This window comes from Lonchura striata, chromosome 6, assembly GCF_050655825.1.
Source record: "Lonchura striata isolate lonStrDom1 chromosome 6, ASM5065582v1, whole genome shotgun sequence".
In the NCBI taxonomy this organism is placed as follows: domain Eukaryota; kingdom Metazoa; phylum Chordata; class Aves; order Passeriformes; family Estrildidae; genus Lonchura; species Lonchura striata.
Window position 1 is genome coordinate 26,560,619 of NC_140708.1, and position 27,610 is coordinate 26,588,228.

The 27,610-nt window shown below is 34.4% G+C and overlaps 1 protein-coding gene across 3 annotated transcripts in view; it reads right to left on the reverse strand.

Annotated features, from left to right (window-relative positions):
• LOC110473694 (adhesion G protein-coupled receptor A3) overlaps positions 1-27,610 on the reverse strand; it is a 257,125-nt gene that overhangs the window by 107,307 nt on the left and 122,208 nt on the right. For all 3 annotated transcript variants that reach the window (XM_085582610.1, XM_021536446.4, XM_085582611.1), the window contains exons 7-12: positions 26,453-26,666; positions 14,640-14,804; positions 11,047-11,245; positions 9,635-9,784; positions 6,545-6,706; positions 3,999-4,214 (exon numbers count right to left, since the gene is read on the reverse strand). In XM_085582610.1, the coding sequence (XP_085438736.1) occupies positions 3,999-4,214; positions 6,545-6,706; positions 9,635-9,784; positions 11,047-11,245; positions 14,640-14,804; positions 26,453-26,666 (1,106 nt within the window). The remainder of the gene's footprint in view (positions 1-3,998; positions 4,215-6,544; positions 6,707-9,634; positions 9,785-11,046; positions 11,246-14,639; positions 14,805-26,452; positions 26,667-27,610) is intronic.

Genomic DNA, 27,610 nt, shown 5'->3' on the forward strand with positions numbered 1-27,610 from the left:
CCTCTTTGGATTTTTAATTCTGTGTTTTATCCTACTCTCATCACTGGGTGGAAGTCTTTTAAATTTTTTTCTCCGTTCCTGGTAACTTTACCTGTGAATTTACCATTATGTATACATTACATAATGTATACATTATGTAATGCATACATAATCAAAATTTATTTTATGCAAGACAAAACTTTTTCTTACATAGATTGTATATTTTCCTGTTTGTCTTTGAGACAAGAATATTTCTAATATTGTATAATATCTCAGCATGGTACCTGCAAGTAATCATAGGATTTTTCAGTGCACTTTATAATTTGTTTTTGTGGTTAGCATGCTTGGTACCAATGTAACTTTTACCATTTCTTCACATACCTGTAATACAACCTGACAAATCCAAAGGTCAGTCTGACTCAGGGCATAGAAGAAATAAACAGAATTGAAAAGTTGAATGGAATGCATGGAGACTATAATGAAGAATTCAGAAGTCAGGGATTACATGTGAAATACACATTATTGAATTTCAAAACCTCACTTCCAATTCATTTGTGTGTCAGGAGAATAATTAAGATAAGCATAGATTTCTCATTTGACAAGCATTTTCAATGAAGCTGAAAGTATAGATTATGTTAAGAAAATATTTTCTTCAAAGTCAAAGCAGAATACCAAACCTCATAGTCCACCATAAACTGTACATTTTGTTGCCATGGTACAGGAAGTTTAAAGGTTCATTCTGCACTGAGGAATTTTACTGAGTCAGAGGGTGGGTTAACTGTACAAGTGATTATCTTTGCACGCTGGAGATATTCTGCAGAATCAGGCTGGAACAGAGATCATGTTCCAAGTATGCTTCAGGTCTGGTATCAAATGAGAACCAGACACTGGATTCATACTGAATGGCACTAAAATTTCATCAACTGTTCTCAAATTGTCCAAGTTCAAATGTTACAGCAGCCTGGTTGGTGTGTGATCATCACTTCATTATCGTGATATTACAGCACAGACAGTTCATGGGACAGAATTGTGCCTCAGGAGCATTCCTGTGACAGGATCTCAGTCAGGAGGCCCAGGGTGAGAGGATCCCATTAAAGTGTCTTAAACAGAGAGGAAAACTACCAGTGTGTCAAAATACTGTAACAAAAATTCAGAATATATATTTGAGCTTTTTTCCCCCCCACAGTAGAGTCCAGTCAGGCAGCAAAAGCCTCCTACTAACAGCAAAAATGGGATCTAAGAGAAGGCATTTGGGTCTGTGTCCTACCAGACAAAACTTCTGATCTGCAACAATGATAAAGAATTCTTTTCAAACAGGTGGCTACAGAGTCAGAATAAGATTTAAAGATAAAAATTTGTGTATCAAACTGCAATAATAGTTTAACTTATGGTATCTGAAAACACTGCAAGTTGGTCTATGAACATATTTGAACCGTAAGTGGATACAGATATATTTTAACAGCTATCACCTCAGTATATCTGAACGGTCGACCTCTTTCAGTGAGTTTTAAATGATTTAATTTTCCAAGTCTATTCTTTTTTAAATTGTTTTTTACTTATTTATTTAAATTTTGATATTTCTTAACCTTTTTGGGGCGTTCTATATCATAATAAGCAGATTAGGTTAATTTAAGTACAGAAAGTCACTGTCTAAATATGTATCAATTTCCTACCATTGCCAGGAAATATCACTACGAATAGCTACAAAAGCTTTGATGGTATTCACAAGAAAGCTTGAGCTCGCCTATACCAGCCTTTTTCCCTCTACTGCTCACACTTTGCTTCCTGAGAATTCACTTTAACTGATTAGTGAAATTTCTTAACAGCAGAAAACATAAACAATTATTTTGCTTAGTGAGCAGATGATTTACAATACCATAAGTTCGAAGAGGGCTACATCTCCTAGCACAAAAACATATGAATATTCTCTTTTAGTAAGCTTCTTAAGCAAATTTTCACATTTTTATTATAAGTTAATTAAATTTGTGATTACTACATCTACTTGGTGATTTTACTTAGAGGTTTTTTCTTCTTAATTATTAATCCTATGCTAAATAGAGGAAGACTGTAAGAGTAATCTCAGTATCTAAGATGAAGTTCTAAAGGTCACATATAATAAAAAAGCAATTCTGACCTTATAACAAATTCTCTATTTTCCTAAACTTTGCACAGCACCATCAAGTAGATTTACCTCCAATGAGTAAATATAGAAATAATTTTGCTAGTGGATGATGATAAAGAATCCCACTTTCTGTTATCAATTACAATTCTACATATTCCCTTCAACAGTGAAGAAATGTAACAAATTTCAGAATGAACTAAGGGAGTAATTAGCCTAAAACTTTCAGAGAGCAGTGAATGAAAATTAGCTTTTGGGGATAAACTTAAAGGAATAGATACATTCTGCTAATTCCCCTACCACATTTAAAGCCTGAGTACACCTTCATGTTAAAACCTAAAGCCATGTAACAAACATTTAGATGAGTCTATAATCTCCTGTATCCTGCTCTTACAACCTCTACAAATTCATATACCAGTGATAGCTAGAGATCCACCTAATAAAGTCACTTCCATCAGAATATATATTACATACATTAAAATGGCTTTGCATGAGAATAAGCTTACTTTCTCCTGGCTTCTTGTATCATTAGTAGAATTTCCCTTCTCTATATTGTAAAAAGTCATGTAGGTTCACAGTATACAAGAAAAGATTTTACTGAGATCATTATAGTGCCATTCTGACAACGTTTTAGGAAGGGGCTTCAAAGAACTGGTGTAGCTTTCTCTACATATTTGACAAATGCATGCTGATAGAAGAGATGAGAAATTTGCAATTATGTTAGGATTTTTATAAATAGAAAGATAGGCGAGTGCTTGACCATACAACTATATAGAGACTAATTTACTAAAAGTTTTGGTACTGAGCTTCTAAAGAAGTACAAATATATTGGTGCAGCTAATAAAGAAAACTTTCCTATTCCTGCAATCCCATATATATTTCTATATCAATAATACTATCCCCTACAATTCAGAGTGTTCCAGGGTTTCTTCTTGAAGAAATCTTGCGTCTTTTAGATCTCTGACCTTATGGATGGCTGATTCTTATAGACAGACACGTTAAAAGTGTTCAGAGAAAAAAAATGAACTCCATTAAAGGGAACAAATTTAACCTATTCTTCCATTATTAAGATTACTCCTTTTAGCAGAAGATCATGGGAGCATAAAGTACCATATAACTGACTGCATAGTCCATACAGATGAAAATGCACCAAACTTCAACTAAAATATTTTCACATTCAATAAACCAGTAATATTGTTCAGAGAAGCATCATTTTGTCATAATAAATAATTCAAGAAATAAGCCTATTAAACTGAGATTCAGTTGAAGGATAACTAAAATTCAACACTAATACTTAAATTTAATAACATGCTCAGCCAAATACAAAATTCCATTTCCTGCTAGATCAAAATTTAATTGTTACACTTCATTATTTGATAACAACAGTGTATTCTATTAAAAGGCTTATTTACTATTTTCTTCAGCTAGTACTCAAAAATCCAGCAAAATACTCTCCCTCATCTTAAAGTGCAGAAGGTAGTGCAGTATTATTTACAGAAGTAAATTTACAGGGTAATTCCCTAAAAAAAATACATGTCTGCAATGTAAAACCCTGTGAGAGTACTTCACTAAAACAAGTATTTCCAAATTAATTTGAAGAGATTGTTTACACATAGGAAAGTTTGCACAACTGGACTTGGAGATAGAAAGAACAAGACATCTCTATTCACATCCTACATTCTGCCTGATTATATTAATGGAATATTCATTAGCACAACAAAATGTGCTACACACAATACACCAGTTTAAGCCCACTTACATGCTGAAATTATTAACAAGTTTACAGTGCTAATAACACATAAAATATTAATTTTACAAATCAGTATTCTGCCTAAAGGTGCTACTGAAAACACTGAATAAATAAAACAGATAACTTATATTCATAGTCGCACTGACTTACCCTGGTAGAAGAATTCACCAAAGAACCATCCAGATTGCCAGTGTTGCACTTGAAATTCAAATATAGATCAGGATTGTGGTTTGCTTCCCATCTTCCCAAATCAGGAGTCACTGACTTGTCTGAGTTTGCAGATGTTTTCTGGTAGGCAGTGCAAGTCATTCCTGTGAAACTGGATGGCTTGATCATGAAGGCTTCCAGAGCAATATTACGAGATACCTGTGAAAACATTGAGAATAGTTGTCACAAACCCATTAACCATGCTTGCATGTTATGTGCATTGTGTGCTTACTGCATATACTCAATCAGGGATTGTGCATGTATACACACATACACACACAGATATGTGTATATATATTTTTTTGGGGCTAAGGAAGAAAATAGAACTTATTTTAAAATATGATACAGGATTCTACAACAGCATAGTGGGTTTGCTTCCATCTTTCTTTTTGATATATATATATATATAGATAGATAGATAGATAGATAGATAGATAGATAGATAGATAGATAGATATACATCTGTTTTGATCAGTTACACTAGTTAGTATTATATCAGTTTTGCAATTCCATCATTATCAGCTTCAGTGGAATCTGGAATTTAAGCAATAGAGTTATAAAGTGAACTATCAACACCAGACTTAAGAATTATTTAAAAAATTAATAAGGATGTGCTTTGTACCTAAGAAATGAAACAGGAACTTTCTTAGCTATTTAGTGGCTGAGTGTTTTCACACATCTTGTTCCATGAGAGCATTGAACATGACTAAATGGTCCAAGGCAACACCATGTTACAGGTACATCTGCGACCTAGCCTTCAGCAAAGCGAAGTGTATGGAGATGGAGACTGCAGCAGACTGTAGAGATGCATCTCTACCCTCAAACCAGCATTTTCATTTCATCACAGGCCTGTGCATGACATGAACAGCTCGTGTTTTATCAGGTGGACTACCTGATAGGACTATATGGTTTCTGATCCCAGGCACAGATTGTTTTGTGATCTGTGGACCTGACAGTGATGGGTTAATGGTTGGACTCAATGATCTTAAAGGTCTTTGACCACCTAAATGATTCTATGATTCAGTGTTATGTGGCTGACACAGTTTATAGATTTTCTTTTGTTTTTCTTTGGAATTGTGCTAGATACCGTTGGCTACCTAAGCAGGGGGTGTTTTATTTGCTGTTTTCTAAAATAAAGAAAGTAGATGCAATTTCTGTGAGACAGTTTCCTGGCTGGCCTCCCAAAGGAACAGACATGTTTGGTATTGCATAAGATGACACCAGAAATACTCCACAGCTTTTGTTTATTTACAGATTGCACTCAACAGTAAACTACTTCTCCTACAGAAAACCATAAGAACCTAAAAGATAAAGCATGGCAAAACAGTTAGTAACACATATGTAGTTTTTATAGCTATCTCACATATCTGAGTACTTAGAATTACTCTTTTCAGTAATGTCAGCATCTTCCTGAAGCAGTGACAGGGAAAAAAGTCGAACTTTGTCACCTGACATTTAAAAGAAAGGCAAGCATAAAACAAGAGTCCTCCTAGCTGTCACATTGCAAAATACTTCTAAAACTTACATTACTGTCACTATGCATTTAATACAAATGCTTGTAGCAAATTTGATTATTTAATGTAAGTGAGAATTAAATAAAAAACTTCTTTTGAGAAACAGTACAATATATTTTTGTCTCTGTTTGAAAGACCACTTTTCTAAAAATACAAACTAAGGCTATTATGCTATTTGGCTTCCTCTGTAATTCACGTCAGTCTATAATTTCTTTTTTTGGTTGCTTTTATTTTTATACATCTTTCCGCATGATTGACTCTGTACCTGAAGTCACATTTGAATAGTGTTTTTTTGGTAAATGCAGTTGTTTAAAAGCACGCAAGTAAGCAAACTAACTCAAGGAATGATAAGGCTTTAAAGAATTAATCTAAACCTAAAAGGATAACTTTCAAGCTTGTAATTTAGATGTATTTCTGCTGTTTAGATGTTGAAGCTGACTAGACAGTGTCTTAGTCTCCAGCTGAGAACCTCTCAGTATCCAAGTGGCACACTTGTGTAGATGGAGAAAGAGGAGTAAAAAAAATCATTCCTAACAGGTACAGTTTGCTTCTAAATAAACTAAAACTATCCCCAGATTGGTAATGTTTAGAACATGATAGACCTTTGTTTATTATCTTCTAAATACTTTAATCAATAGTTGTCTAGAAGCCTCTGGGTAAAGCATATTAAAATCTTCCAACTACAAAGGATCTTGTTGTCTTTTATGGTCTGACATGTTGCTGTCAGTCACTCACTCAACTTGGACCTTTCAAAATAAAACCATATACTATAGTAGCTTTAAAAATAGAAACTGAATCAACAGTAAGAACATTAGAAAGATATTGTTGTGAACACTATATTGTCACAATAAACAAAATTGATCAAAGAAAACCACTTTTTAATACTGTTGGTGATATTTAAAAATATTTTGATCTTGCAAATAGAATTCAAGAGAAAAAAAATCTTACAAAACATTTTTAAATTTTTTTAAATACCTTTGATATAACTTGAATCTTGCTGGTCAATATTTGACTTGCAATCTGTTCCACACATCGTACAATCCTGGTGCAGGCTTTGTCTTCTTTTTGAGCCATCCACAACACATGGTCATCCACCAACATTATATTGCTGGCAATCTCAATAAGAGCATCCCCAATCTGGGGAAAAAAAAAAAGGTATTGTCTGTAAAACTCAAAAAGTAATAAAAGAACAGATAAGAGTACAAACGAAGCACCTAATTTCTTTTGGTGACCATCATTGAAAGAGAGTTTTGATTTTATAAGAAATTTAAATGGACTGAAAAATAAAAACCAAGAAAGGAAAAGTGCAACTCACATCAAGGAAGAGCCTTTTAATTCACAACTTTAAAGCTTATTTTCTAGATAAACCAGATAAATTGAGTCATCTCATCTCAATAAACAGCATTCCAGAATTATCACCCTCTTTCTCAAACTAATTAAAATTGGCCATGTTCTTCTAAAGAACTGCTTCATGTTCAATCAAAGGACCTTGAAGGGAAGGCTTGGAGGGAAGGGAGAAAAAAAGAGAGGGAAAATATATTCAAGAGACATCTTTGTTACAGACATAGTGGAGTAAATTTGAGATATAGCTCAGGTGCTGATATCAATTAAGATCAGCTCATGATCCATAGCTTTGGTAGTTTTAATTCACACTTGTGCCTAATCTAAAATAACAGATCTCAGATGTGTCACATGGCAAAACAGATGTTTTGCCATGTGACATTTTACAGATTTTAGTAACTGTGTATTTGAAATTTTATTAGTAGTTATATTTAGAAAGACTAAATATCACTGTGAATATTTTTTGTAATTATTTCAAGCTGGAATAAAAGTGTTTGCTTTTTAAAATTCAAAAACTTAATTTGAGTAAAATTCCAAATTTAACAGGACTACTTTACCAATATTTTTGAAAGCAAAAATATGGAAAAGATATACCCAGTTGTCACAAGTAACTCTGAATAGAAAAGTATATAGAAGAGAAAAACACTGAGAAATATTGCTAAAGAAAAGTTCAAGAAGCCAAAAAGTCATACTAATAGATATAGACAAATACACAGATGATTCAATGGAAACGAAAACAAAAATTCAGCAATAGTGAAAAATATTTAAAAGATGGTTGAGGTTATCAAGTTAGTTCTACATTTTTAATAAAAATAGATAAATTTCCCTTGCATTGCAAAGGAAACAAATAATGAGACTACATGTGAAATTTTATGTGACTGTTCCTGAAATATTTAATCTATTTTTGAGTACATAATTACTAGATAATTCTAGATGGCTTTTGACAATGTGACAGAGTTATTGATAAAATGAATAATAATGAATCACATTAAGAGTCTGGAGTGATTTATGAGAAACTATAACAGCAAACACCAATCAGCTATGCAGTAACTTACTGAGGGCAGCACAATAGTCTATAAACATACAAAAGGAGAAAAATAAGAAAATTAAGTAATTTACACTATAATTAAATGCATTGATGAAGAGTAAACTCATGTCATTGAAAATACAAAAATTTGGGCTATTATGCATATTCCTGACAAAAAATGTAGCATGTTGCAAATATGTCCCTTGTGCAGCTACTGAACCTCTCTTGTTTGAGAGGCAAACCACTGGATGGGACATAACAGATTTGTCTTGTATAAAAATGAACAATCCCATGTGGAATGGAATGCACATCCCAGAAAAGAGGTATAGAAATTGCATTAGTTTAGAAAGAATGTTTTCAAAAATATTTTGAAAAATTGCATTTTAATTGATTTCTAATGGATTTATGTAATTCTAGTTTCAGCTGCTAGTCAATTCCAAACTAGCTGCCTTATATGAAATAAAGTGTAGTCCTATTTATAATTATGAGTGCAGTGAAGCTATTGACACTAAAATTTCATAGGTGCTTTTGTACCTTGTGAGTGAGAGTTAAGAAATGGGTGCTAGTTGAGAGCTCAATGGATGAGGACTCTATCTAGCAAACTTGAGAGAGGTGTAAAGGAAAAGAGAGAAAAAATAGGAGAAATGTTATAAATTAAGAAAATAAGGTATTACTAAATCAGAGATGTAGACATAAGTGATGGAGATAGAGATGGTTTGATAAAAAAGCAGAAATGAAAATCTATTTGAAAGGCAGAAGAAGTCAATTAAAAGATTAGAGATGGCATGCAGCTTTAATGGAAAATACATCAGCTGCTAGAAAAACAAAGAGGCTTTATGTCAAATCCAGCTGTTTCTTTGAATGCCGAATTTTTGTTTTGTCAGAAAGCAGTAAGATCTTATCAGGATTCTGAGCTGAAATAAAGTTGCAGCTTTGAAACATGATTCTTGGAGAGCACTTAATAATATACCTTAGACCTAGTGTATTATGGTGACATTGGAGACTTTCTCAAATTGGCACTAAAATGTTAACTGTTACAATTCCCAGAGCCAGAATGGAATGGACACTGCCAAACCAAAAGAAAACATCATGTGGTCAAAAATTGCAGTTTATAAAATCTTTATGCAAGCAGTTACTCTGAAAATTAACAGTAAAAAAAATTATGATGAACATTTATATTCTCTGTAAAAACCTATTTTTCCCATATGGTTGGCATAATTCTGATTAGATTTTTCTGCAAAAATGGCATACATAATGCTGAAAGTTTCTGTACAAAGTTGCACATAAAGACACATTATCTTTTCTTTACAAGAAGTGATACCTCCTTGCAAAATTCAGTGGAAACCTTCTGATAAAATGGAGAAAACAAAAGAAACATATATAGCTCCAGTGACAAGCTAGAGTCAATTCCAACACGTTAGACATGACAGAAAATAAACTTAAAAAGAAATTTAACTAAGTGGCTCATTAAAACCAGGTTTTATTCCTAGGCAGCAATGCCCTTGTCATCAGTGAAGAAGACTTAGTTTCCTTTTTGGCACAAAGAGACACATCACAGTTTATGCAGAACATTTGCAATCAGCAATCAGTTTTAGGAGCTGCTCTTCACTGTGTGCCCGCATACATTAAGAACAGGGCCATATGTGAAGACTTCACTTCTAAGTGATACTTTTTTCAGCATAGAGAAGATATCTTACATCTTCAACTTCATCCACGAAGACAATTAACTTTTCCATTATATAAGCCAAGTATATTACATCCATTTTATCCGCAAAGAGGGAAGCACCTCTTGTGTAGGCTGTCAGCTGGCGGGAGAACTCCAGCACGGTGGTCAAATTGATGTGCATCTGAAAACACATTAGAATTGTTAGGCTTAATAAATCAGCAAGCTTCATTCTCTTTAAAAACTGGAGATCACATCCATTGGTGTAATGCCTGCCATAATTTCACATGGATTTATGTGCATCAGTATGCCATGGATATAGATTACAGGGGAATATTCAGGCATATGAATGTATTTTCAGCCTTAGGTCTTAGATTTCATTGCTGTTATCTGAAGACACGCCCACAACATACCAACAAATTTGGAAGATTTTTGTTTAATTTTTCTAGACTGTAACTATCTGGCCTCATAAAATATACCAAGCTACTTACCTTGCCTTGCCTCTATCTCTAGACCTTCATGAAAACAACAGTGCCAGCAAGGGTTGCTATACTCAGTAGCACAGGGCGGGAGAACAAGAGAAATTCAGACTGACTGTGAAGAAAATCTTTCCAGTTGTAAGAGCAGGCAGGCATTTGAACAGGTTAACCCCAAGAAATTGTGCAGCCTCAGAGGTTATAAAGTCCTGAGTGTCCAAGGCCCTGAGAAACCCAACCTCACCTCCTCGCTTACAGAAGAATAGACTGGATTCTAGACATCTCCCTAATCATTTTATTGCTCTGTAATTGCAATGCCTCTCTTAATATATTAATTACTCTTATTTATGAGCCCATTTGAAAACAAACTTTCTGTGGTCTTATCATGCACTACTGATACTACCAGGGAAGAAGTGGTCAAGGAAACTGAAAGTTGTAAAATCAGTATGGCAGTTACACATCTGGGCCATCTTGCACATTCTTTTTTTTCTCATTAATTTCTATCCATCTAATTTTTCATCTCATTCTTTTACTTATCCACAAGAAACATTTGAGTACTGTTTTTTTTTAAAGATATTAAAAAGGCATTCTAAAGAGGAAAGGCACTTCAGCTGGTGAAACTCTGATATGGGACTCCACAAGAAATTAACATCCTTCTGGAAAACCAGATGAGGGTAAGGAAAGTCAAGCACTGATCACCCTGCCAGCATTACTAATAATCACCTAGACCCTAAGCACCTAATGAAAAAAAAATATTAAGAGAAAGGTAATGCTGCACACTTGTTCCTACTACAACTTCCAATTACCATGGAAACGAATTATTGTCTTTCAAGTAAAGCATTTTGTTAGAAGTCCATCTATCCCGAACTTGCGGCTGAACTGCCATATTTTGCAATTCAACAAGATTGAATTTTTACTATTCAACAAGATCAGTACTAGAGAAGGGGAGCCTTGGATTTCAAAATGTTACCTGACTAAAAGCATGAAGAACTTGAGTTATTTCTTGTGAATAAGGACATTCAGAGTAGTTTTCTTCATCCCAGCGTCCAGTTCGGTTACATTTACGCCACGCCTTTGCCTCTTCTGCGCCATTGTGAAATGCAACAGAGTTAAAAGAATACTGGAGACAGGGCTGGTAAGCAGTTATCCCAGCCAAAGTTTTGGGCCACCTACAAATAGTGTGGTAGTAAAAATTAAAATGCAAAAGGCAACTTACAATATCAATATATATACCAATAAATAACCATATACAACAACATAAAGTGATATATGAGAGAAAAAAGGGTATTTTAGCTTTTTCTTCATAATGTTTTATAACTAATTACTTTGTTTCCTTGGAAAATGTCAGAATTATAAAGGTTCAAGTCTGGCTGGTCACACATTCATTCTGCATTAATTCCAGGAAGGTTTTTAGAGTTAAGGAAAAAGATATGATTGGTGTTTTTACTACATTAATGTCTGCAGACTGCAAAAAGCAGAGCAGTAAGCCCATGAAGAAAAAAAAAACCAAAAAACTAAACTCTATTACTAAATGCTCTTAAAACTAAGTGCCTAAAATGTACCTGACAATCTCTGCTTTGCATTTTGGCCCACCACTAAAAAGACTTCAGAAACAAAAAAGCCCCAAATGTCTCAGACACCAGTGTACAAGATTTCAGCAGAGATCATGTGTCATGAAGGAGGAAGGAACTAGCCCTCAAAAATTAGCTATTTAGGCATACATGATTTATGTAGTATGATTCTAAAACAGTCTTTGAAAAGAAACTAAGTCAAGAGCAGCCAGAATTCTATTTAGCTGACTGGTCTGCTATAAAACACACTTTCTGTGTATAGAAAGTGTTTTTCTGCTGCATTCTCTAGAATGGCACAACTGGATCTATTTCCATAGATACCAAATCTATTGTCATTTACAGCCTGGTGTGGACATAGTAGGATCAGGTAATTTGAAGAAATCTAAGAAAGCCATAAGCATATCATCAGTAAGTCAGCAGGTGTGGGAAGGATATGGTTCTTTAATTGCATTGATGTAATGAGTGAACCAAATAAATCACAAAAATATTCTGCTTTTCACTGAAATTACAGCTTGGCAATCAACCTCTCCTCAAACAAATGTATTAGCTCCTCTAGTTACACAATGCACAATTGTATATTGTTACATAATATACTGAAAGGTTTTGAGCTATATAAGTTTTCTTAATTTCAAAGAAAAGCTAAGAAGAATACTTTTATTTTTCACAGCTGTCACTGAAATAATTCAATGTGTGATGTAAAAACAGCTGATTAAAAAAATATTCAAAAAAGGAGCTTTCCCAAAAAATCAAAATACGTAAAGTAGTATACAGAGCATATAGCAGCATAGAGGACTTTTGCCTCTGGGATGAAATATTATTTTTAGTAAAACATTTGAATTAATGCAATTGACAACTTACTTCAAAAGTAAAACTAACGAGATAATTCTGAGCCTTGCATTGTCACAGTGAGCAGAATCTGGCCTTTATGACTAGGAATGATAGCATGTAACAACATTATAATTTACCTTTCAGAATAAGCTTACAGCATTCTATAAAACAACAACCAAACAAAAGGTAAAATGAGGTCCTGATAGAGAAAAATCTCTTAGTAGAAAAGGCCAGCTCATCCTGACTTTCATGCCTAATTCTTGCTGCAGTTACACAATTATAAATATGACCTAGGCTGGACCACTGAAATAGCCACACTCCTCTAAGAGTTGACATTTTTTTCCTTTCTTTTGCCCAATAAAAGAACAGTTCTTTCTAGCTTTGCCTTTGTGGTTCAATTCTTTCTACTTCCATACTTTTTATGTTACCAATACTTCAAAGATCTTTGTAAGAAAACTTGCTGGTGTGAAAGCTCCATCTCTGAGGGTAAACCTTTGAACAATTGCAAGCACTAATGCTGAGTTGGAGCCTCATAAATTCTCTACAATTTTAAATTCATTCTCTCAAATGCCAAAAGAACCTATGGACTCAGCATCTTTTAGATGTACAGTTAAAAAATAAATTTATATGGATTTCTAGGACGATGATCAATAGGTTGAGAAAAGTCCACTCTTGTTCTTTTGATTTATATAAAATGACAAAAATGCCCCTGGTGTTAGTTTGTGCAGCATGAAGATTTATATATATTTATTTATGGAGAAAAGGATGTCATTTTAAGGCAAGAACATGAACTTCATAGAGTTGCCATCTAAAAGATTCAGTGTGAGTTTTCTGATAGGAAGTATGTATTTTTTTAAAGATCTAATGAAAAACTATTTCAGCATATCCACTATGAAAAAACACAATTCCAGTTATTGTGATGACAAAAAAATCTATAGCTAAGATTGTCAAAGGTCTCTAATGAAATTTAATCCATATATATGCATTGCCTCAGCAATTTTGCCTCAGTGAAAGAGGCAAACTCACTGGTACTGAGGTTAACACATAATAAAATAGCTTTGTAGTAAAGAGAAAACAGATTATTTGAGTAGGTTTTTATTTCCACTTCTTTCTAATTCAATCCTTTACTTTTATTCAAACACAAGAAGTAGTAGTACAAAAAGCCTTTGGGCTTTTAAGTTTCAGAGGTAACCTAAAAATAAATAGAGACTTTCGGGTCAGAAATATTCACAGAAAGTTCTGCTATTTAAGACAGGCTTCTTGCCTCATCTACTTTCCTTTCATTAACTATTCAAGCTGAATTATCATTGTAATTCATTTGGTAACAAATTACTGTCTTGATTTCTCAATGGGATTGCCATCATACATCAGTCTTATTGTCAAGCAGGTTTTGTTTAAGAGCTTTGTGCATCTCATTGGTGCATTTTAGAGCTCACTGAAAACAATACCAAATTCCACAGAAACCTTTTCTTCTGATTAAAATGATTACATGATTAAAATCATTAAAATTTTAAAAAGCCCCATCAGCATATGTAGATAAAAGTAATGATGGAGCAAAAGCTACACTTAGTCTACAAAATTTTGCAGACTCCTAAGATTCAGATAGCAGGACAGGTGTATTTTGTAAGCATATGATATACTGGTAAAACTTTATGTCCTTTAGCTGCTACCTCATACAATCCATTTGTCTTACTAAATAGTTTTACTTTCTATTTCGATCCTCTTCAGTGAAATATTTTAGTAACAGTCTCATGTCATTTGTTGCTTCTAATCTCAGCTGAACAAAGCCATCAGAACCAGAACAGATTTAAAAAGTAAAGCACTGAAGATTTAATCTTGTATTGCTTTAATGCAGTGCTATCATCTTCTACAAAGACCAAGAAAAATTTTGAACCTTCTCTAATTTATCTAATTTCTTAAAAATGTTCCATAATGCATTCTGAGGAATTAGACTTCCTGACTTTCACAAACCACTGCTTCTCTTGAAGCACTTGGTCCCATTTCCCATCAAAATCATACAGTGTTCCTCCTTCCTACCACATTACGTAAAAAATGACAACTAAAATAAGTGATTTGTAACTGACACTGAAGTGTCATGTAAGCATTAATATGGTCTATACCTCCATTAATACATGAAATACACTCCAAACCCAGAAAGTCATACCTGAAATCTCCCTTGTTGTTAATAATTCTTTCTGCAGGGCAGTAGGGAGCAGCTGTTTCAAGTACCACGATTTCTACTTGTTTAGTGCTATTTCCATAGGAGTTCTTGACTAGACACTCCCAATCTCCAGTTGCATCAATGTCAATACTGGATAGGATAAGTTCACTAAAAAAATAAAAGATTCATTATTTTATACACTTAATTATACAGATATCAAGTCACTGGCTTTCTGGAATTAACTTATTTTTTTATGAAAATATCAAAATGGGGCTTGGTCTATGATATCAGAGGGACAGACAGTATGGCAATGGTAGTAAGATCTTGGCAGCACCAATTTGTATTGACTACTCAGGTTGTAACAGGCTATAACACAAATCATCACAAAAGAATATAAACTATTTATCAAAGCCCATTCTGCTTTCCCCAGGTATTATAGAATATTTGGTTTGTTGCCTAACCAAGCACTTGGAAGTCAGAAAGGCATTTCAAGTTGACCACACAACCAGCCCTCAGAGAATGGGTTTGCCTTCAGCTGTGATTACAGCTCCTGTGGCATTTCAGCACCAGAATCTGGCACTCTGCTATCAGGGGCAGAACATTATTCAGTCACTCCAACTCTACAGATGTCATAGACCAAAAATAATGCTAACTACTATATTTTAGGAAGGCAACATATGATATCTTAAATCTGCCATGGGGCTAGAAATAAATTTTACTACAGTTTTAAACAAATTACAGCTTTTGAAAGTAGTTGGGAGAGGGAAAGAAGTAGCATTTATCTGAAATATTTACTTTGCTTTACAGAAATGACTTGTCTTTGAATATGTCTTGTGGTTTAGACAAGTAGAAATTATGTGGGAAGAAACGCAGTAGGGTGAGAGAGAATGTACATTATAAAAACTGAAGGACTGAATTAACAGTTAATAATTTTCAAATCTGTATTTAAAATAAAATTTTAAAAAACATACTTGTTACTTTTAGCACTTTTTTTGTAGACCCTGAAATTTTGAAAGATGATTTTCTCAAGAACCTACTATGAGACTGTTATCTAGGTCCTCCAAAAACAAGTATATCATGATAAATAGTCTTTGATTTAAGACAGTTGTTTCAAAATTTTGGATATTCCTCCAGATATTCAGTGAAATTTATTATTAAACAGCAACTTTAAAAATATCACATTATTCTTATTTATGATGGCTTTGAAATCCAAGTGCCTTGTAATCCCCTATTTCATTTTCACAATGAGTTCTAACATAGTTTTATAGCAAAAAAAAATGTCAAAAGAAGCAATTGTTCTCTTAAGAAGTCTCAGGTGAATAGCCCAGTAACAGCAGCCCCTCAGCTAATTCTTAATGCATCTTTTTGCATTCATGTAGAAATATTCCAGTGAAATTAGCCAGTTTAACAATGCTTTAATTAAATATTATATTTCATACGTCACAACAATCTCACATCATCTTTATAGACAGTTAAAAATGATGATATTCCTAGAGCTTATAAAAACAATTATGAAAGAAAACGTAGGAGATATATTCACTTGCAGCATCAAGATGTGGAGACTTCTCATATGAATAGAATGCATGATAGTTGTGCTGATCTTCTGATAAATTTTCTTGAAAATATCTACAATCATTGTTAACAATAAAAATATGATAAAATTTGGAACCATTATGATGGTGATGGTATCTAAATACCATATTTCAACTTATTATAAATTTTACAAGTAATAAGTATGCAGATAAATAAGGGTGCATTTTCCATTTATTTAAACTGCTGAAATGTGTTCTGATGTAAATGTATCTGCTGCTTAACAAGTCTCCCCTCAGCAGATGAAGTTTCCTAGACTCAAAGACAAATATTTACCAGCCTTGTTTCTGATAGAAATGCAATACTTGAACACTGGTTCAAATTATCTCAAAAGACAAGTAACTGCTCATATTCACACTTTTAATCTTGTATTGCCCTTTCTTCAGATGGTGATAAAAAATAAGACAGAATAGGTTTATTCAATAAAATGACTAGATCATGAAATTGTCTTCTGAATTGCCATCTGGCCACTGTAAATGATGCATTCATTTATATTCCTCTTGGAATATTTTGATAGCAAGCCCAATGGTGAAACTGTTCATTTACTTACCATCTGGATATGACAAATGATAAAATGATCTTAAATCTCGGGAGAATTTGGGGGACTGAATTTAAAAAAGTCTTTTAATACTGAAAACAAGCAGTCAACTTGATCCTGTAGCATTCTCTCTGCTTATAATCCTTGGAGACTTTGACTTCACAGTCCTCAGACAAGAAGGAAAGGATGGGCCTTTCCTGGGTATAGAATTTTAAAACTCTATTTCACAAAGTTTTCTAGTAGGTCAGTTACATATTTTAAGTCTTGGCATTGTTGCATAAGCATGCCCAGAGAATCTCACTCATAGTCAAAAGGCATTCTTGATCTCTCTTGGCAATGGCAACAAATCTTGGTTAAAGGCAAGAACTCTCCCATAACCCGAGAACACGGCAGGACTCTGATTTAGGAGCTTGACAAAACCACAAAAGAATTAAGAGAGGATGGGCTCCTTTGGCTGTATTCTTTTCTTGGCTATCCTATCTCACAGGAGCTAATGAACATCAGGCCACAAATGCCAACAATCTTGTCCCTACTATGCAGCTTCCCTAAGGACGGAATATGAGTCAACAAGGATTCCTACAGCCTCTGCATTAGCAATCACATCCCACGCCTCAGCAGTGTGACAGTTGCCACTTTTTCAGGAAATTTTGACTTTCAGGATGAGAAGACATGGCCTCAAGTTGCAGCAGAGGGAAGGTTTAGATTAGATATCACAAAAAGGGTGGTCTGGCATTGGAACAGACTGCCCAGCAGAATTGTAGAATCACATTCTAGGAAGTGTTCAAAATACCATGTGCACGCAGGACCTGGGGATATGGTTTAGTGCTAAATGCTTGGATTTGCTGATCTTAGAGGATTTTTCAAACCTTAACAATTCTGTGATATTCTATGATGATAAAATGAAGTCAGACATTCATGAGATGGTATCAAGGCTAACTGAATAGGACGACTGCTGCCTGATACAAAAAGGATGACTAGCAAGCTTTTCTTAAGTTTCCCTTTGAAATTATAGTGACCTTCTCATTAAAAACATTTAAATGAGGAAAGAGAATATACATTATTCTTTTTTGTAGTGGGAAATTTCATGCATGATAGAATTCCTTTTTACAAATGTGATGATTGACATATTGAAAAATTAATTAAAATGTACAGCTGATGCAATTGCATAAAAACATTGTTCTGATATTCAACTGAGGCCCGTGGCATTTGTCATTATAAAGAGAGGAACCATAATACAAGCGGAAGCCATAGCCATGTAATCAGTAACCTATGACAATAGAGTTCTATTTGAGGCATAGTTTTGCATTGCTACAGCTATGCATAACTAATTAGACAATCAGAAGTAGGTCTCATTATGCAAAGTTAGTCAGCCATGTCCTGAAGAGGTACTATAGCAACATTTACTGTATGCCCCAGCAGTCATTTGAAAGCCAGGAAACAAAGTAATAAATAAAGAAGAGACTTTAACACCATATTTTGATTGGCTTTCCACAAGAAACACTTTAAAGTCTGACTTGAGTTTCTGTAAGGTTTAGGAAGAAACAACTGGTCTTCCTGCAGGAAAAGAAAAATTATTTACTTTAAATCAGGAGACATTTAGGTTTTCTCATATTCTTCTTCAGACAGATAAATAGCTAATGTGTTCCCACAGTTCAGGCAGAAGGTCTGCATAACATGCCTCCAACCCATACCACCTTAAATTATTAATACTAACATGCAATTTAAAAAATGAGTGTTGGTCTCCAGAGTACACTGCTGCTCAGAATACAGCCTTTCACAGGGGACATAAGGTTAAAACATGGAAAATGAAGAGAGAATCTGTAAATCAAGGCACTTGTCTGAACTCAAATTGCTAGTCTGATCTCTCTGACAAAATTAGTTATTTACCCTTGAAAGAAACAGCTTTAGAAGGCTGATGGCCTTTGAAGTAAACTTGTGTCCAGGCAACGGCAAGAAAAAAAGGAAGATGAAAGTTGGTATTCATTTTATGTGAGATGTCTAGCAGGTATTTTCAGGTGTAATCAATGTCTCATACGCAGAGGTAATGCAATACACATCCTTTTTTTTCCTTTTGATGTCATATAAAGACAAAGCTTAACTTAACATTTAATACCCCTATGGGTACTCAAGAAATGTAATGTGCTATAACATACTTTTTTCTATAATTTATCTATCAGCTAATTTGTTTCCATTCTAGAACCATGATAAGAGTTGGAAAGGACCTAGATTTAATAACAATATACTGACAGAAAAAAAAAAAAAAAAGAGGGAAAAAACCACAACAAACCAAATAAAAACCTACTTCCAAAATAAGATAAAAGAGCTGTATATCAGTTAGTAAAACCATCTCACTTTATTTCCTTTGTATTGCTCAAACTACTTCAATTGAAATGCAAATGTTCAAAAGTAGTGTCACAGGCTAATACCCATTTGCTGCCCAACAGTTAACTGTGATGCGTTTTCTATTGGTGGATACCAAAGTACCTGTGACCTACCTATACGCCATTAATTTCTTTCATAAAATTGAGAAAACTAACACTATTAATATTAGAGTGACTCTACCACACCATCTTCAGAAACTACTTCAGAAAACTAACCAGCTCCACAGCATATCATAACACGTTTGGTTTGTTGTAGGAGCTCATTCTCACCCATTGAGCTTGTCGGGTAGAGACAATCAGCTACTGCTCTGCACTGAAGGGCATACATAAAGATTTTTGTATTTATCTTCAAACTCCCTCAGTCCTGGAGTCAATACATGCCAGTCTAGCTAGCTGAGAACGTAAGTAAGAAGAGAAAAAAAAATGTATCAACAGCCCTAGAGACCCAAAACTTTCTCCTGCTGGATAAACCTTCAGACAGCTGGCAGGTCTGTGGTAGCACAGTGCCATAAAGATATCTGAAGAGAGTACACCTGGGCCAGGGTTTATTTAAAGTACTTCATGAATCACTTGTCTGTCACTGAGCTGCTCTGTCAGCTGGTGAAAGGTTTAGGGATGCTCAGATGTGTTTATTTATTGTTATTAATTTTGTTCTGCCAGCAAGCTGATGGTCTGCAGGATGGACACAACTGCAGCCTTCTGGGGAAATGGTGCTACACCTGCTGTACGCCCTTCATCTCCCCTTAAGTAGCCTGTGTGCTGCAATGTTATATTCAGAGGAAGCTTTATTTCATTAGCATAACTCCTGTCATCTGTACCCTATCAGACATTCTTAGACAAAAATAACACAAATCAAACCAATAGCCAGAATTGTGTAAAAAGCTTTTAAAGTAAACTATTTCCCAGATGACTCAGAAATGTTAAACTGCTTATGACAATTTTTGATTATTTAATTACATGCCACTAGAACCAGCAAAAAAAAACCAAAACCCAAAACAGTCATCACAAAACCCCAAACACAAAAGGAGAAAACCAAAAACCCTTCTAAATTAATTTTACAATTTTAAATTATTTGTCAAATGTATATTACCTTGACATTATACAAATGCAGAAATTAATTATCTAATTAATATTTTATGGGATGGCTGATACATTAAGGTTAGAATACTGACCTGTTTTACTTGCCCACTTGCAAGAAATTTGGAAAGATCTAAAAAGAAGGTAGGACAGCAGTTTCCTACATAAGATCTTCAGGAACAATCTCTATTCTTTCTCAGTATTTGGTGTATCTTTTACAGTGTAAACATTATTTTGTAATGGTCAGGAGCCACTCAATCACAGTACCATAAACAATTAAATGTAGGGGGTGTTTTATTCTGCAGGGAGAAAAAGGAGGGGAGAGGAGCTATTTTCATGGAATTCCAGCATATTAATGGGAATATGTCCTACAATACATTCCCAATGTTGAACAGATTGAAATACATGAAAATTAAAAAGTAATTCAGTTGTTGTTTTAATATCTCTAAGAAGTGTTTCTTTGAAGAAATGGTTTGCTTCACCAGTATCTAGGGTGGTTTATCTGCCATTGGATTCTGGAGCTATGTCATAAATGCTCTGATATGCTCACATTTGGTTCACAGATTTACAAACTACTGCCTGGACTCAGAGAAAATGTATAATTATATTGAATGCTGATGCTGACAGGAAAAATACTTTAGAAAAAGCCAGCCCTGAGATGTTGACTCCCAACTGTGGCTACAGCGCAGCATGTCCTCAGCTGTGTACCTGCAGCTGTTTGAAGTGCCACATTAAAATCATTCTGGCCTTAAAAAGTCAAAGTAAAACCCTCTGATTCTCCCATGTGGGGGATAAAGCGTCATTTTTTGTTCTTACAACTGAACATTTCACTCTTGTGGCTGGATAGACCCATACATAGCTGCTGGATGTAAGCAGAGATGGAAGTGAGAGGTCAAAATTTAGTGCAGGCATCTTCTTAATCTGGTCTCAACACCAAAGAAAGTATATTTTTGTAACATTTTTCAAGGACTCCATCAAAATGTTTTTGTAGTTCTGACTTGTTATTTTTAGGTTATTTTAATTCTATCAGCCAAAACACTTTTTTTTTTTTTTGTGAAAATACCTATTTTTCAATCATGTTGCAATAAGCACTTACCCAAATTAAGCCTACAGGTTTTATGACAGCACAATTCTTAGTAATGGTCTATACTTCAATGACAGTGTGTTGCTGCTTTTGCTTTTCATTGTATCAGTCTCTCCACAGGTTATTTTTTAAAATATTCCCCACACTGATTAGTAAGAAAACTGTCATTGACTTTTATTCCGATAATTGAAATATTTTTATATAAAAGGCCTAAGTTTAATTAATCTTCCAAATTAATTCATATGAAGGTACTCTTAATCTCACATAATGAAACCCTTACCCTGGGAATTTCATAATATTCTGCAATAATTTAAAATATTATCTTCCTATCTGATACATGAGAAGACTGCTGGTGAAGTCGCATCTGTCAGTAGTCTTTTTCTGCCTCCAGTGCCTGAAATGAGTTGTATACCATTGCCTACAGGGTTTAAAGTGAAAACAGAAATATTGATTTACAATTCAGACTGTTATTTTGGTTTGTTTCCTAACTCCTTGCCAGCTAAAGGTCAGACTGGGTCAATTAGGTAACCCAAAAATATCAGCACTGAACAATTTCTGCTTATCTTCCTGGATTTCTTGGTATGACCTGTAGCTGCTCATCTCCAAAATACTCATGACAGCAAAACACAAAGTGATTATAAAATATCTGCATTTCTGAATCAAGTTATTTGGATCTGTTCTAATCCTGTTAATCTTGTGCAATCTCCAATATTCTGCCATGATTTGGTACATATCTGAACTTTCAATCAAGTATCCAACCTACCAACATCCTTATCAGGGATTTTCAGACTGTTTTTTTAACGTAGGACCAGTTCAAACCACTGCTGCTTGCTTCATATCTTTTCCAGATGCATTCCTGCCCAAACTGTTAACAAAATTAACAGTTTAGGGATCATCAGGGTCATTACACACCTTGAATTTCTGCCTTTCACACAGAGGTTCTGGAAGCATTTTGTTCTTTCTAATAGGAAGAGTCTGCCTGGATCTGAACCTTGCCATGACACCACCTGTCTACTCCTGGAATCAATTTCTTTTCTCTAATCATATCTTAAACAATCTTTATTCTTCTAGTGAAACTGCCTCAATCAAACTCCTAATTTTTACTAATATCTGCAGTGATAATTTCAAACAGAAAAAAGTATTAATTGGACTCAGCCTCCTGTATGGATAACATAAATTATGATAAAAAATTTTAACCCACAACATTTAATTTGTTTGAAATTTTTTTTGTCCCTTTCACTATTACAAGTGGACCATGATTTATGATTTCTTCTATGAAAGGAAGAAATTCTACCTTTCTTCCACACATTTTTGAGATTTTCACATAATCATATATCTCTCATCTCAAACATTACTTATTATTTCATTATTTACTTGTCAGTGGCTCCTGTCACAATGTAAAGAAGCACTTAGAGGATTTTAAAAAAACAGATTCTTAGGCTTTATTTTTTTAAAATTAAAAACCCCCACAAAATAAAGTGGCTTTGTCAACCATTTTTAGAAGACTGAGATACTTAGGACAGACTATAATAGATAAACACAATTTTCAGGGGATCAAAATTCAGTTCTAAGAGACTATTTCCAGCAGCAAATCCATCTACACAACAAAAATCTGAAAACAACTTTTGCTCCCAGCACCTGTTAGCCTAAGTTTAGTTGAGAGCATGTTGGTTTCTCCAGGTGTAGCTCTCCCTTTTTTGGGGTTCTTAACTTTCTTCACAGTTTAATGTTTTCGGAAGGAGCACTTGTGAACTGCAATGGTCCCAGACGAGAGCAGCTATTGGGGCTGTTGGGGCATAAGCACTGTTAAACACTCTACACAAATATTTGCAGAATAGAAATAAAAAGACTTCAAAATTGTCATTACATTCTTTGTGGTAAATAAGAAACTTCTTGAAAATTAAAGTATCTCTGCCACTGCGGAGTTTCTTGGTTCATAGAACTAAAACAGTTTCCCTTTCTAGTTGAATATTCTAATAACTGCTCTGCTAGCTTCTCCAAACATGGAAAGGGAAGCGTGGGGAAGCTGGGAAAGAAGCTGTGCTGCAGAGATTCCTACATGGCCTTCCTTCTATGTGGCTTCAGGGATATCAGAGAACCAGAATGTGTTCAGTTAGAATTGCTGCTTATTATTAAACTGATATAATATTCCAGGCTAAAGAAATTAGGCTGTCTTCATAGAAGCATCATTAACAAATTCAGCTAGATCTATTCACAAATGATAGGAAATTAGTCCCACATCATATGTATATTTTCATATATGACTATGACATTTATACACAGGCATAATGACAGCAAATTAAACACCAGCAAAATCAAATATTATTATCATTGGCAAGAAATGATAAATGCAATCTAGCAGCAGAATGGAAAACACCTTTTCAAGATCTCCTGTAAGGGAATACTCCTGGCCAAGAAAAATGTCACAGACCGGAATACAGTTCAAAACTCTAGTTTAATTATCGTAACAAAAATATTTATTTTAGTTTATTCTGCTTTATCATAGGAGACAAAAAAATACACACTTGGATATTTTATCCTTCTACTGTGCCAGTTAATAAAACAGAAGGGTTTAGCATGATATTTCTGTTGTAAATCTACGTCCAGAAATATCTGGAATTGCCCAATAAAATAACCACCTAAAAATGTTTGAATAAGCAGCTTTTGGAACATGACTGCACCTCTTTGTTCAAAATCAGCTATAGAAGTCTTTAAATTGCTAAGTAGCACAGGCCAAAGTCTATCCTTCAGTGCAATTACAGAAAGCCACAAACAGTGGACATTTGCTGTAAAGACTAGATATGCAAAGGCAAAATATGATACTGTAGCAACTGATTTCAAGTTACCTTTATTTTTAGTCCAAATCACATATTTAACCCTTGATAGCCTCAGGGAAGCACAGTCTTTCTGATGTTTCAGTGCCTTGTACAACCATGACTTAGCCTTAAGAACTATCACAAATTAGTGTGTAATAGTATGTAAAAAGCATACTAATACATGCTGTTGTAACATATAACAAGCATGCTATTACATATTGTTTCCATTTTTTATGATAATAATGATATAAATTAGGATATAGTATAAATGGTCATAAAGGTGGGATTGAAATTAAGAAATGCTGACGATAATTTTAACAATCACAATGTGACCAGTCTTTTCTTATTTTCAACAATACATGTCTTTACGTTTACAAAAATTGACTTTAAAATAATACAGTTTTTAAAAGTAGGTTTGAAAATATATCTTTTAAGAAATTAACTCTTATCAGTACCGACATCAAGGCAGAGCCACAGCTGCTTTAGTATTAGCATTTTTGGCCGGATAAGGATTATGCTCTATGGTCAATGCAGGGTTGATGCCCTTCTATCTTACAAACTGCCACATGCTGTGCAAATAAATAAGAAATTAAAATGTTGCATGCTTTTAAACAGCTGTTTAAGGACTTGGAGTTTTATTTAAAAGTATTTTGTCTTATTTTAACAGTTTGTATCACATAACTTGGGCAAGGCAGAGTATTTTTTCCAGTCTATAACAGCAAATGTGATGATGTACTTAAAGAACATTTTTTTCTGAATAGATATGCATACTGCACATTCCAGTTCATACTGCACCATCAGCATCAAGGTCACCTATTAAATGGCACAGTAAACGAGGAAGGCAGGAGATCAACCATCCTTATTAAAATATATTATGGTAGACAATGGTTTTTATTTTATAGTCTGGCAAAAAAGAAGTAATGTAAGGTAAAAATCAGCCAAACTACTTACAGCTATTAAAAAAATATAGCTATTTTGAAAACAATTTTAGACTATTTATTTTAGTTTATTACTATGCTTTAAAAATTACTTATACAGTGCAAAATATAATTCAGTTGAAAAACATAATAAGGTGATTAACAGCATGTATTTTAATTTGGATATAATGGAAATAGGAAGAACATGCTTTAAGTGACTCAGCAGTTATATAATAGCTCATGCACATGGCATTACTGTACTAATTGGTCTAATAGTCCTTTTCACTGATATTAGAAGAAAGCCAGTAGGTCTGAGAATAGGTCAGATCTATGCCTCTAGATCTACAGGACTCCAAAAGGGGTCAAATAATCAGGGAGTAGATGAAATTAATAAAGCCAGAAGTCCCCAGTGGACAGGATTTAATTTGACTCTCTTCATAACTTCTATTTGATAGTTCAAGAAGCATTTCAGGTCAATTATATTAATAGAAACTGTTTGAGTGAAAAGATGTTAATGATTATCCAGAGCTAATTAGCATAGTTATTTTCACTCAATCTTCTACAAAGAGAAAGGCAGAACATGCACACAGAATCAGACTCTCTTTTTGATCAGTGATGGAAACTGGCAGAGGACAAAAGGATGTGTGCAACAACTTAGCAGCTTTTAGTGACAAGCCAATACTCTGCAATGAAACCCAAAAATAAACACTGAAATTTATAATTTATTAAATAATGTTTAACAGGAAAACTGAAGCAAAACTGGAATGTTACAGTCACTGCCAAATATTAGTTTTTGCTTCTTTTATATAAGCCTACTCTACTTCATTCCTCTTGCACTTTTCACATCAGCAAATGCATCTGTAGATCTCTGTATCCCTCAAGCACACAGGCACAGAGATGGTAAAAGTCACAGAAAATTGAGAAGTATTTAATAAGAAACAAAAATGAGATTACTTAACTAAACAATATAGGATCTAGTGTATTGGAACCTACAAAAACTAATCCAATATTTTTCATTTAATAGTTCTTCATAGGTCCATCACTCAGACTTCTAGATGGTGTCACGATGAAGCAGTCTGGCTGTCACTCATATGCTACTGAAGCTTTTTTTCTTTTCTTGTTTTTTCATGTTTCTTCTCATGGTTTACTGCATAAGAAACTATTTTTACCTGGTCCAAACCCATACCTGTTCAAATCTGGATACTTGATACTTTAGACACCAAAAGTACAATTTGAAACCACGGCAAATCATAGCCACGAAAAATCTCTACCTGTGCTCAGATTCAAGCACCCGACCGAGCTGCTTCAAATTAAGTAACACCTGATGCACGTTTTAATGAGGTTTGCTGTTGCTGCAAGTTGAATCTGCTCCCCTTGCCTGCAAGCCTGGCTATGACAAGAGGTGTGTGTTACCGTGTAATTAAGCAGCAGTCATGAATGATGCTGTCCTCCACGAAGATGCCGCTCTCCTCGTCGGTCTCGATCAGGCGGCCGGCGTGGTACCACTGCACTTGGGTGCTGTTGTCCACATAGGTTGCGGTGCACTGGAAAGGCAAGCGGTCTCCATGGAAAACCACTTGTCTTTGTGATGGGATCAGCTCAAAGAGAGGAAGTTCTAGAGGACCAGCTGCAGAGAAAACAAAACAAAACAAAATAGGAAAACAAAGTCACAGTTAGTTCCACTCTTATGAATATTATAACGTGAAATAATTGTATACCATTCTAGCTTCTTATATCTTCATGTGAAAATGCTAACGTAAGAGATACGACCACTAACTACCCACTGCAGTCTGATCATGTTGTGAGTTCTAGAGATCACATTTTTTTCACTGGTGTGAGCCCATATAAATATAGGATTACCAGAATATCTACAGAAAACAGGTCACAGAACGGTTGAGGTTGGAAGGGATCTTTTGAGATGCTCCAACCCAGCCACCTTCTCAAGGCAGGATGCTTTACTATACAAGTGTATAGAATAAAAATGTGATTCTTCCAATTAGAGAAAAAATACAGCTATTAATATATGTTCAGTTAACACTTACAAGACCACTGTCAGTAAAGGAAACACCCACTGTGCTCCAGAAAAAAACTTACTGTCTAGAGAGCCTGAACTCCATATGCCTGGGATTTGGCTAATTACAAGACTAATAATAGCTAAACTTTTCCCTTAAGTTCAACTGTCCCCATGACTTTTCATTTCCCGTTCCTTCTGCCTATTCCACAAGTCATGTCTACTCTCTAGATAATTACTTAACATTAACTATTTATCTAAGTAGCTCTTTTTATCTATTTAAAGATGAATACTTTTTACCATATTTTTAAAACTAACTTTATCTCTCAAAGCTTTCCCCCAGAAACACCCCAATAATGAGAATACTGCACATTCTAAGCAGGCTATTACAAAAAACAGCTCTAGTCACAAATCAAAATGACTAAACACGATTTTAAAAAAATGCATATTTGGAAGGTATTTACATTTTCGGCCATTACGTAAGTCTGCTATTTCATAGATTTGAGAGTGATTGAAGGTTATTTTCCTCAGTCCTAAAGTCCCATGAACATTGTGCACAA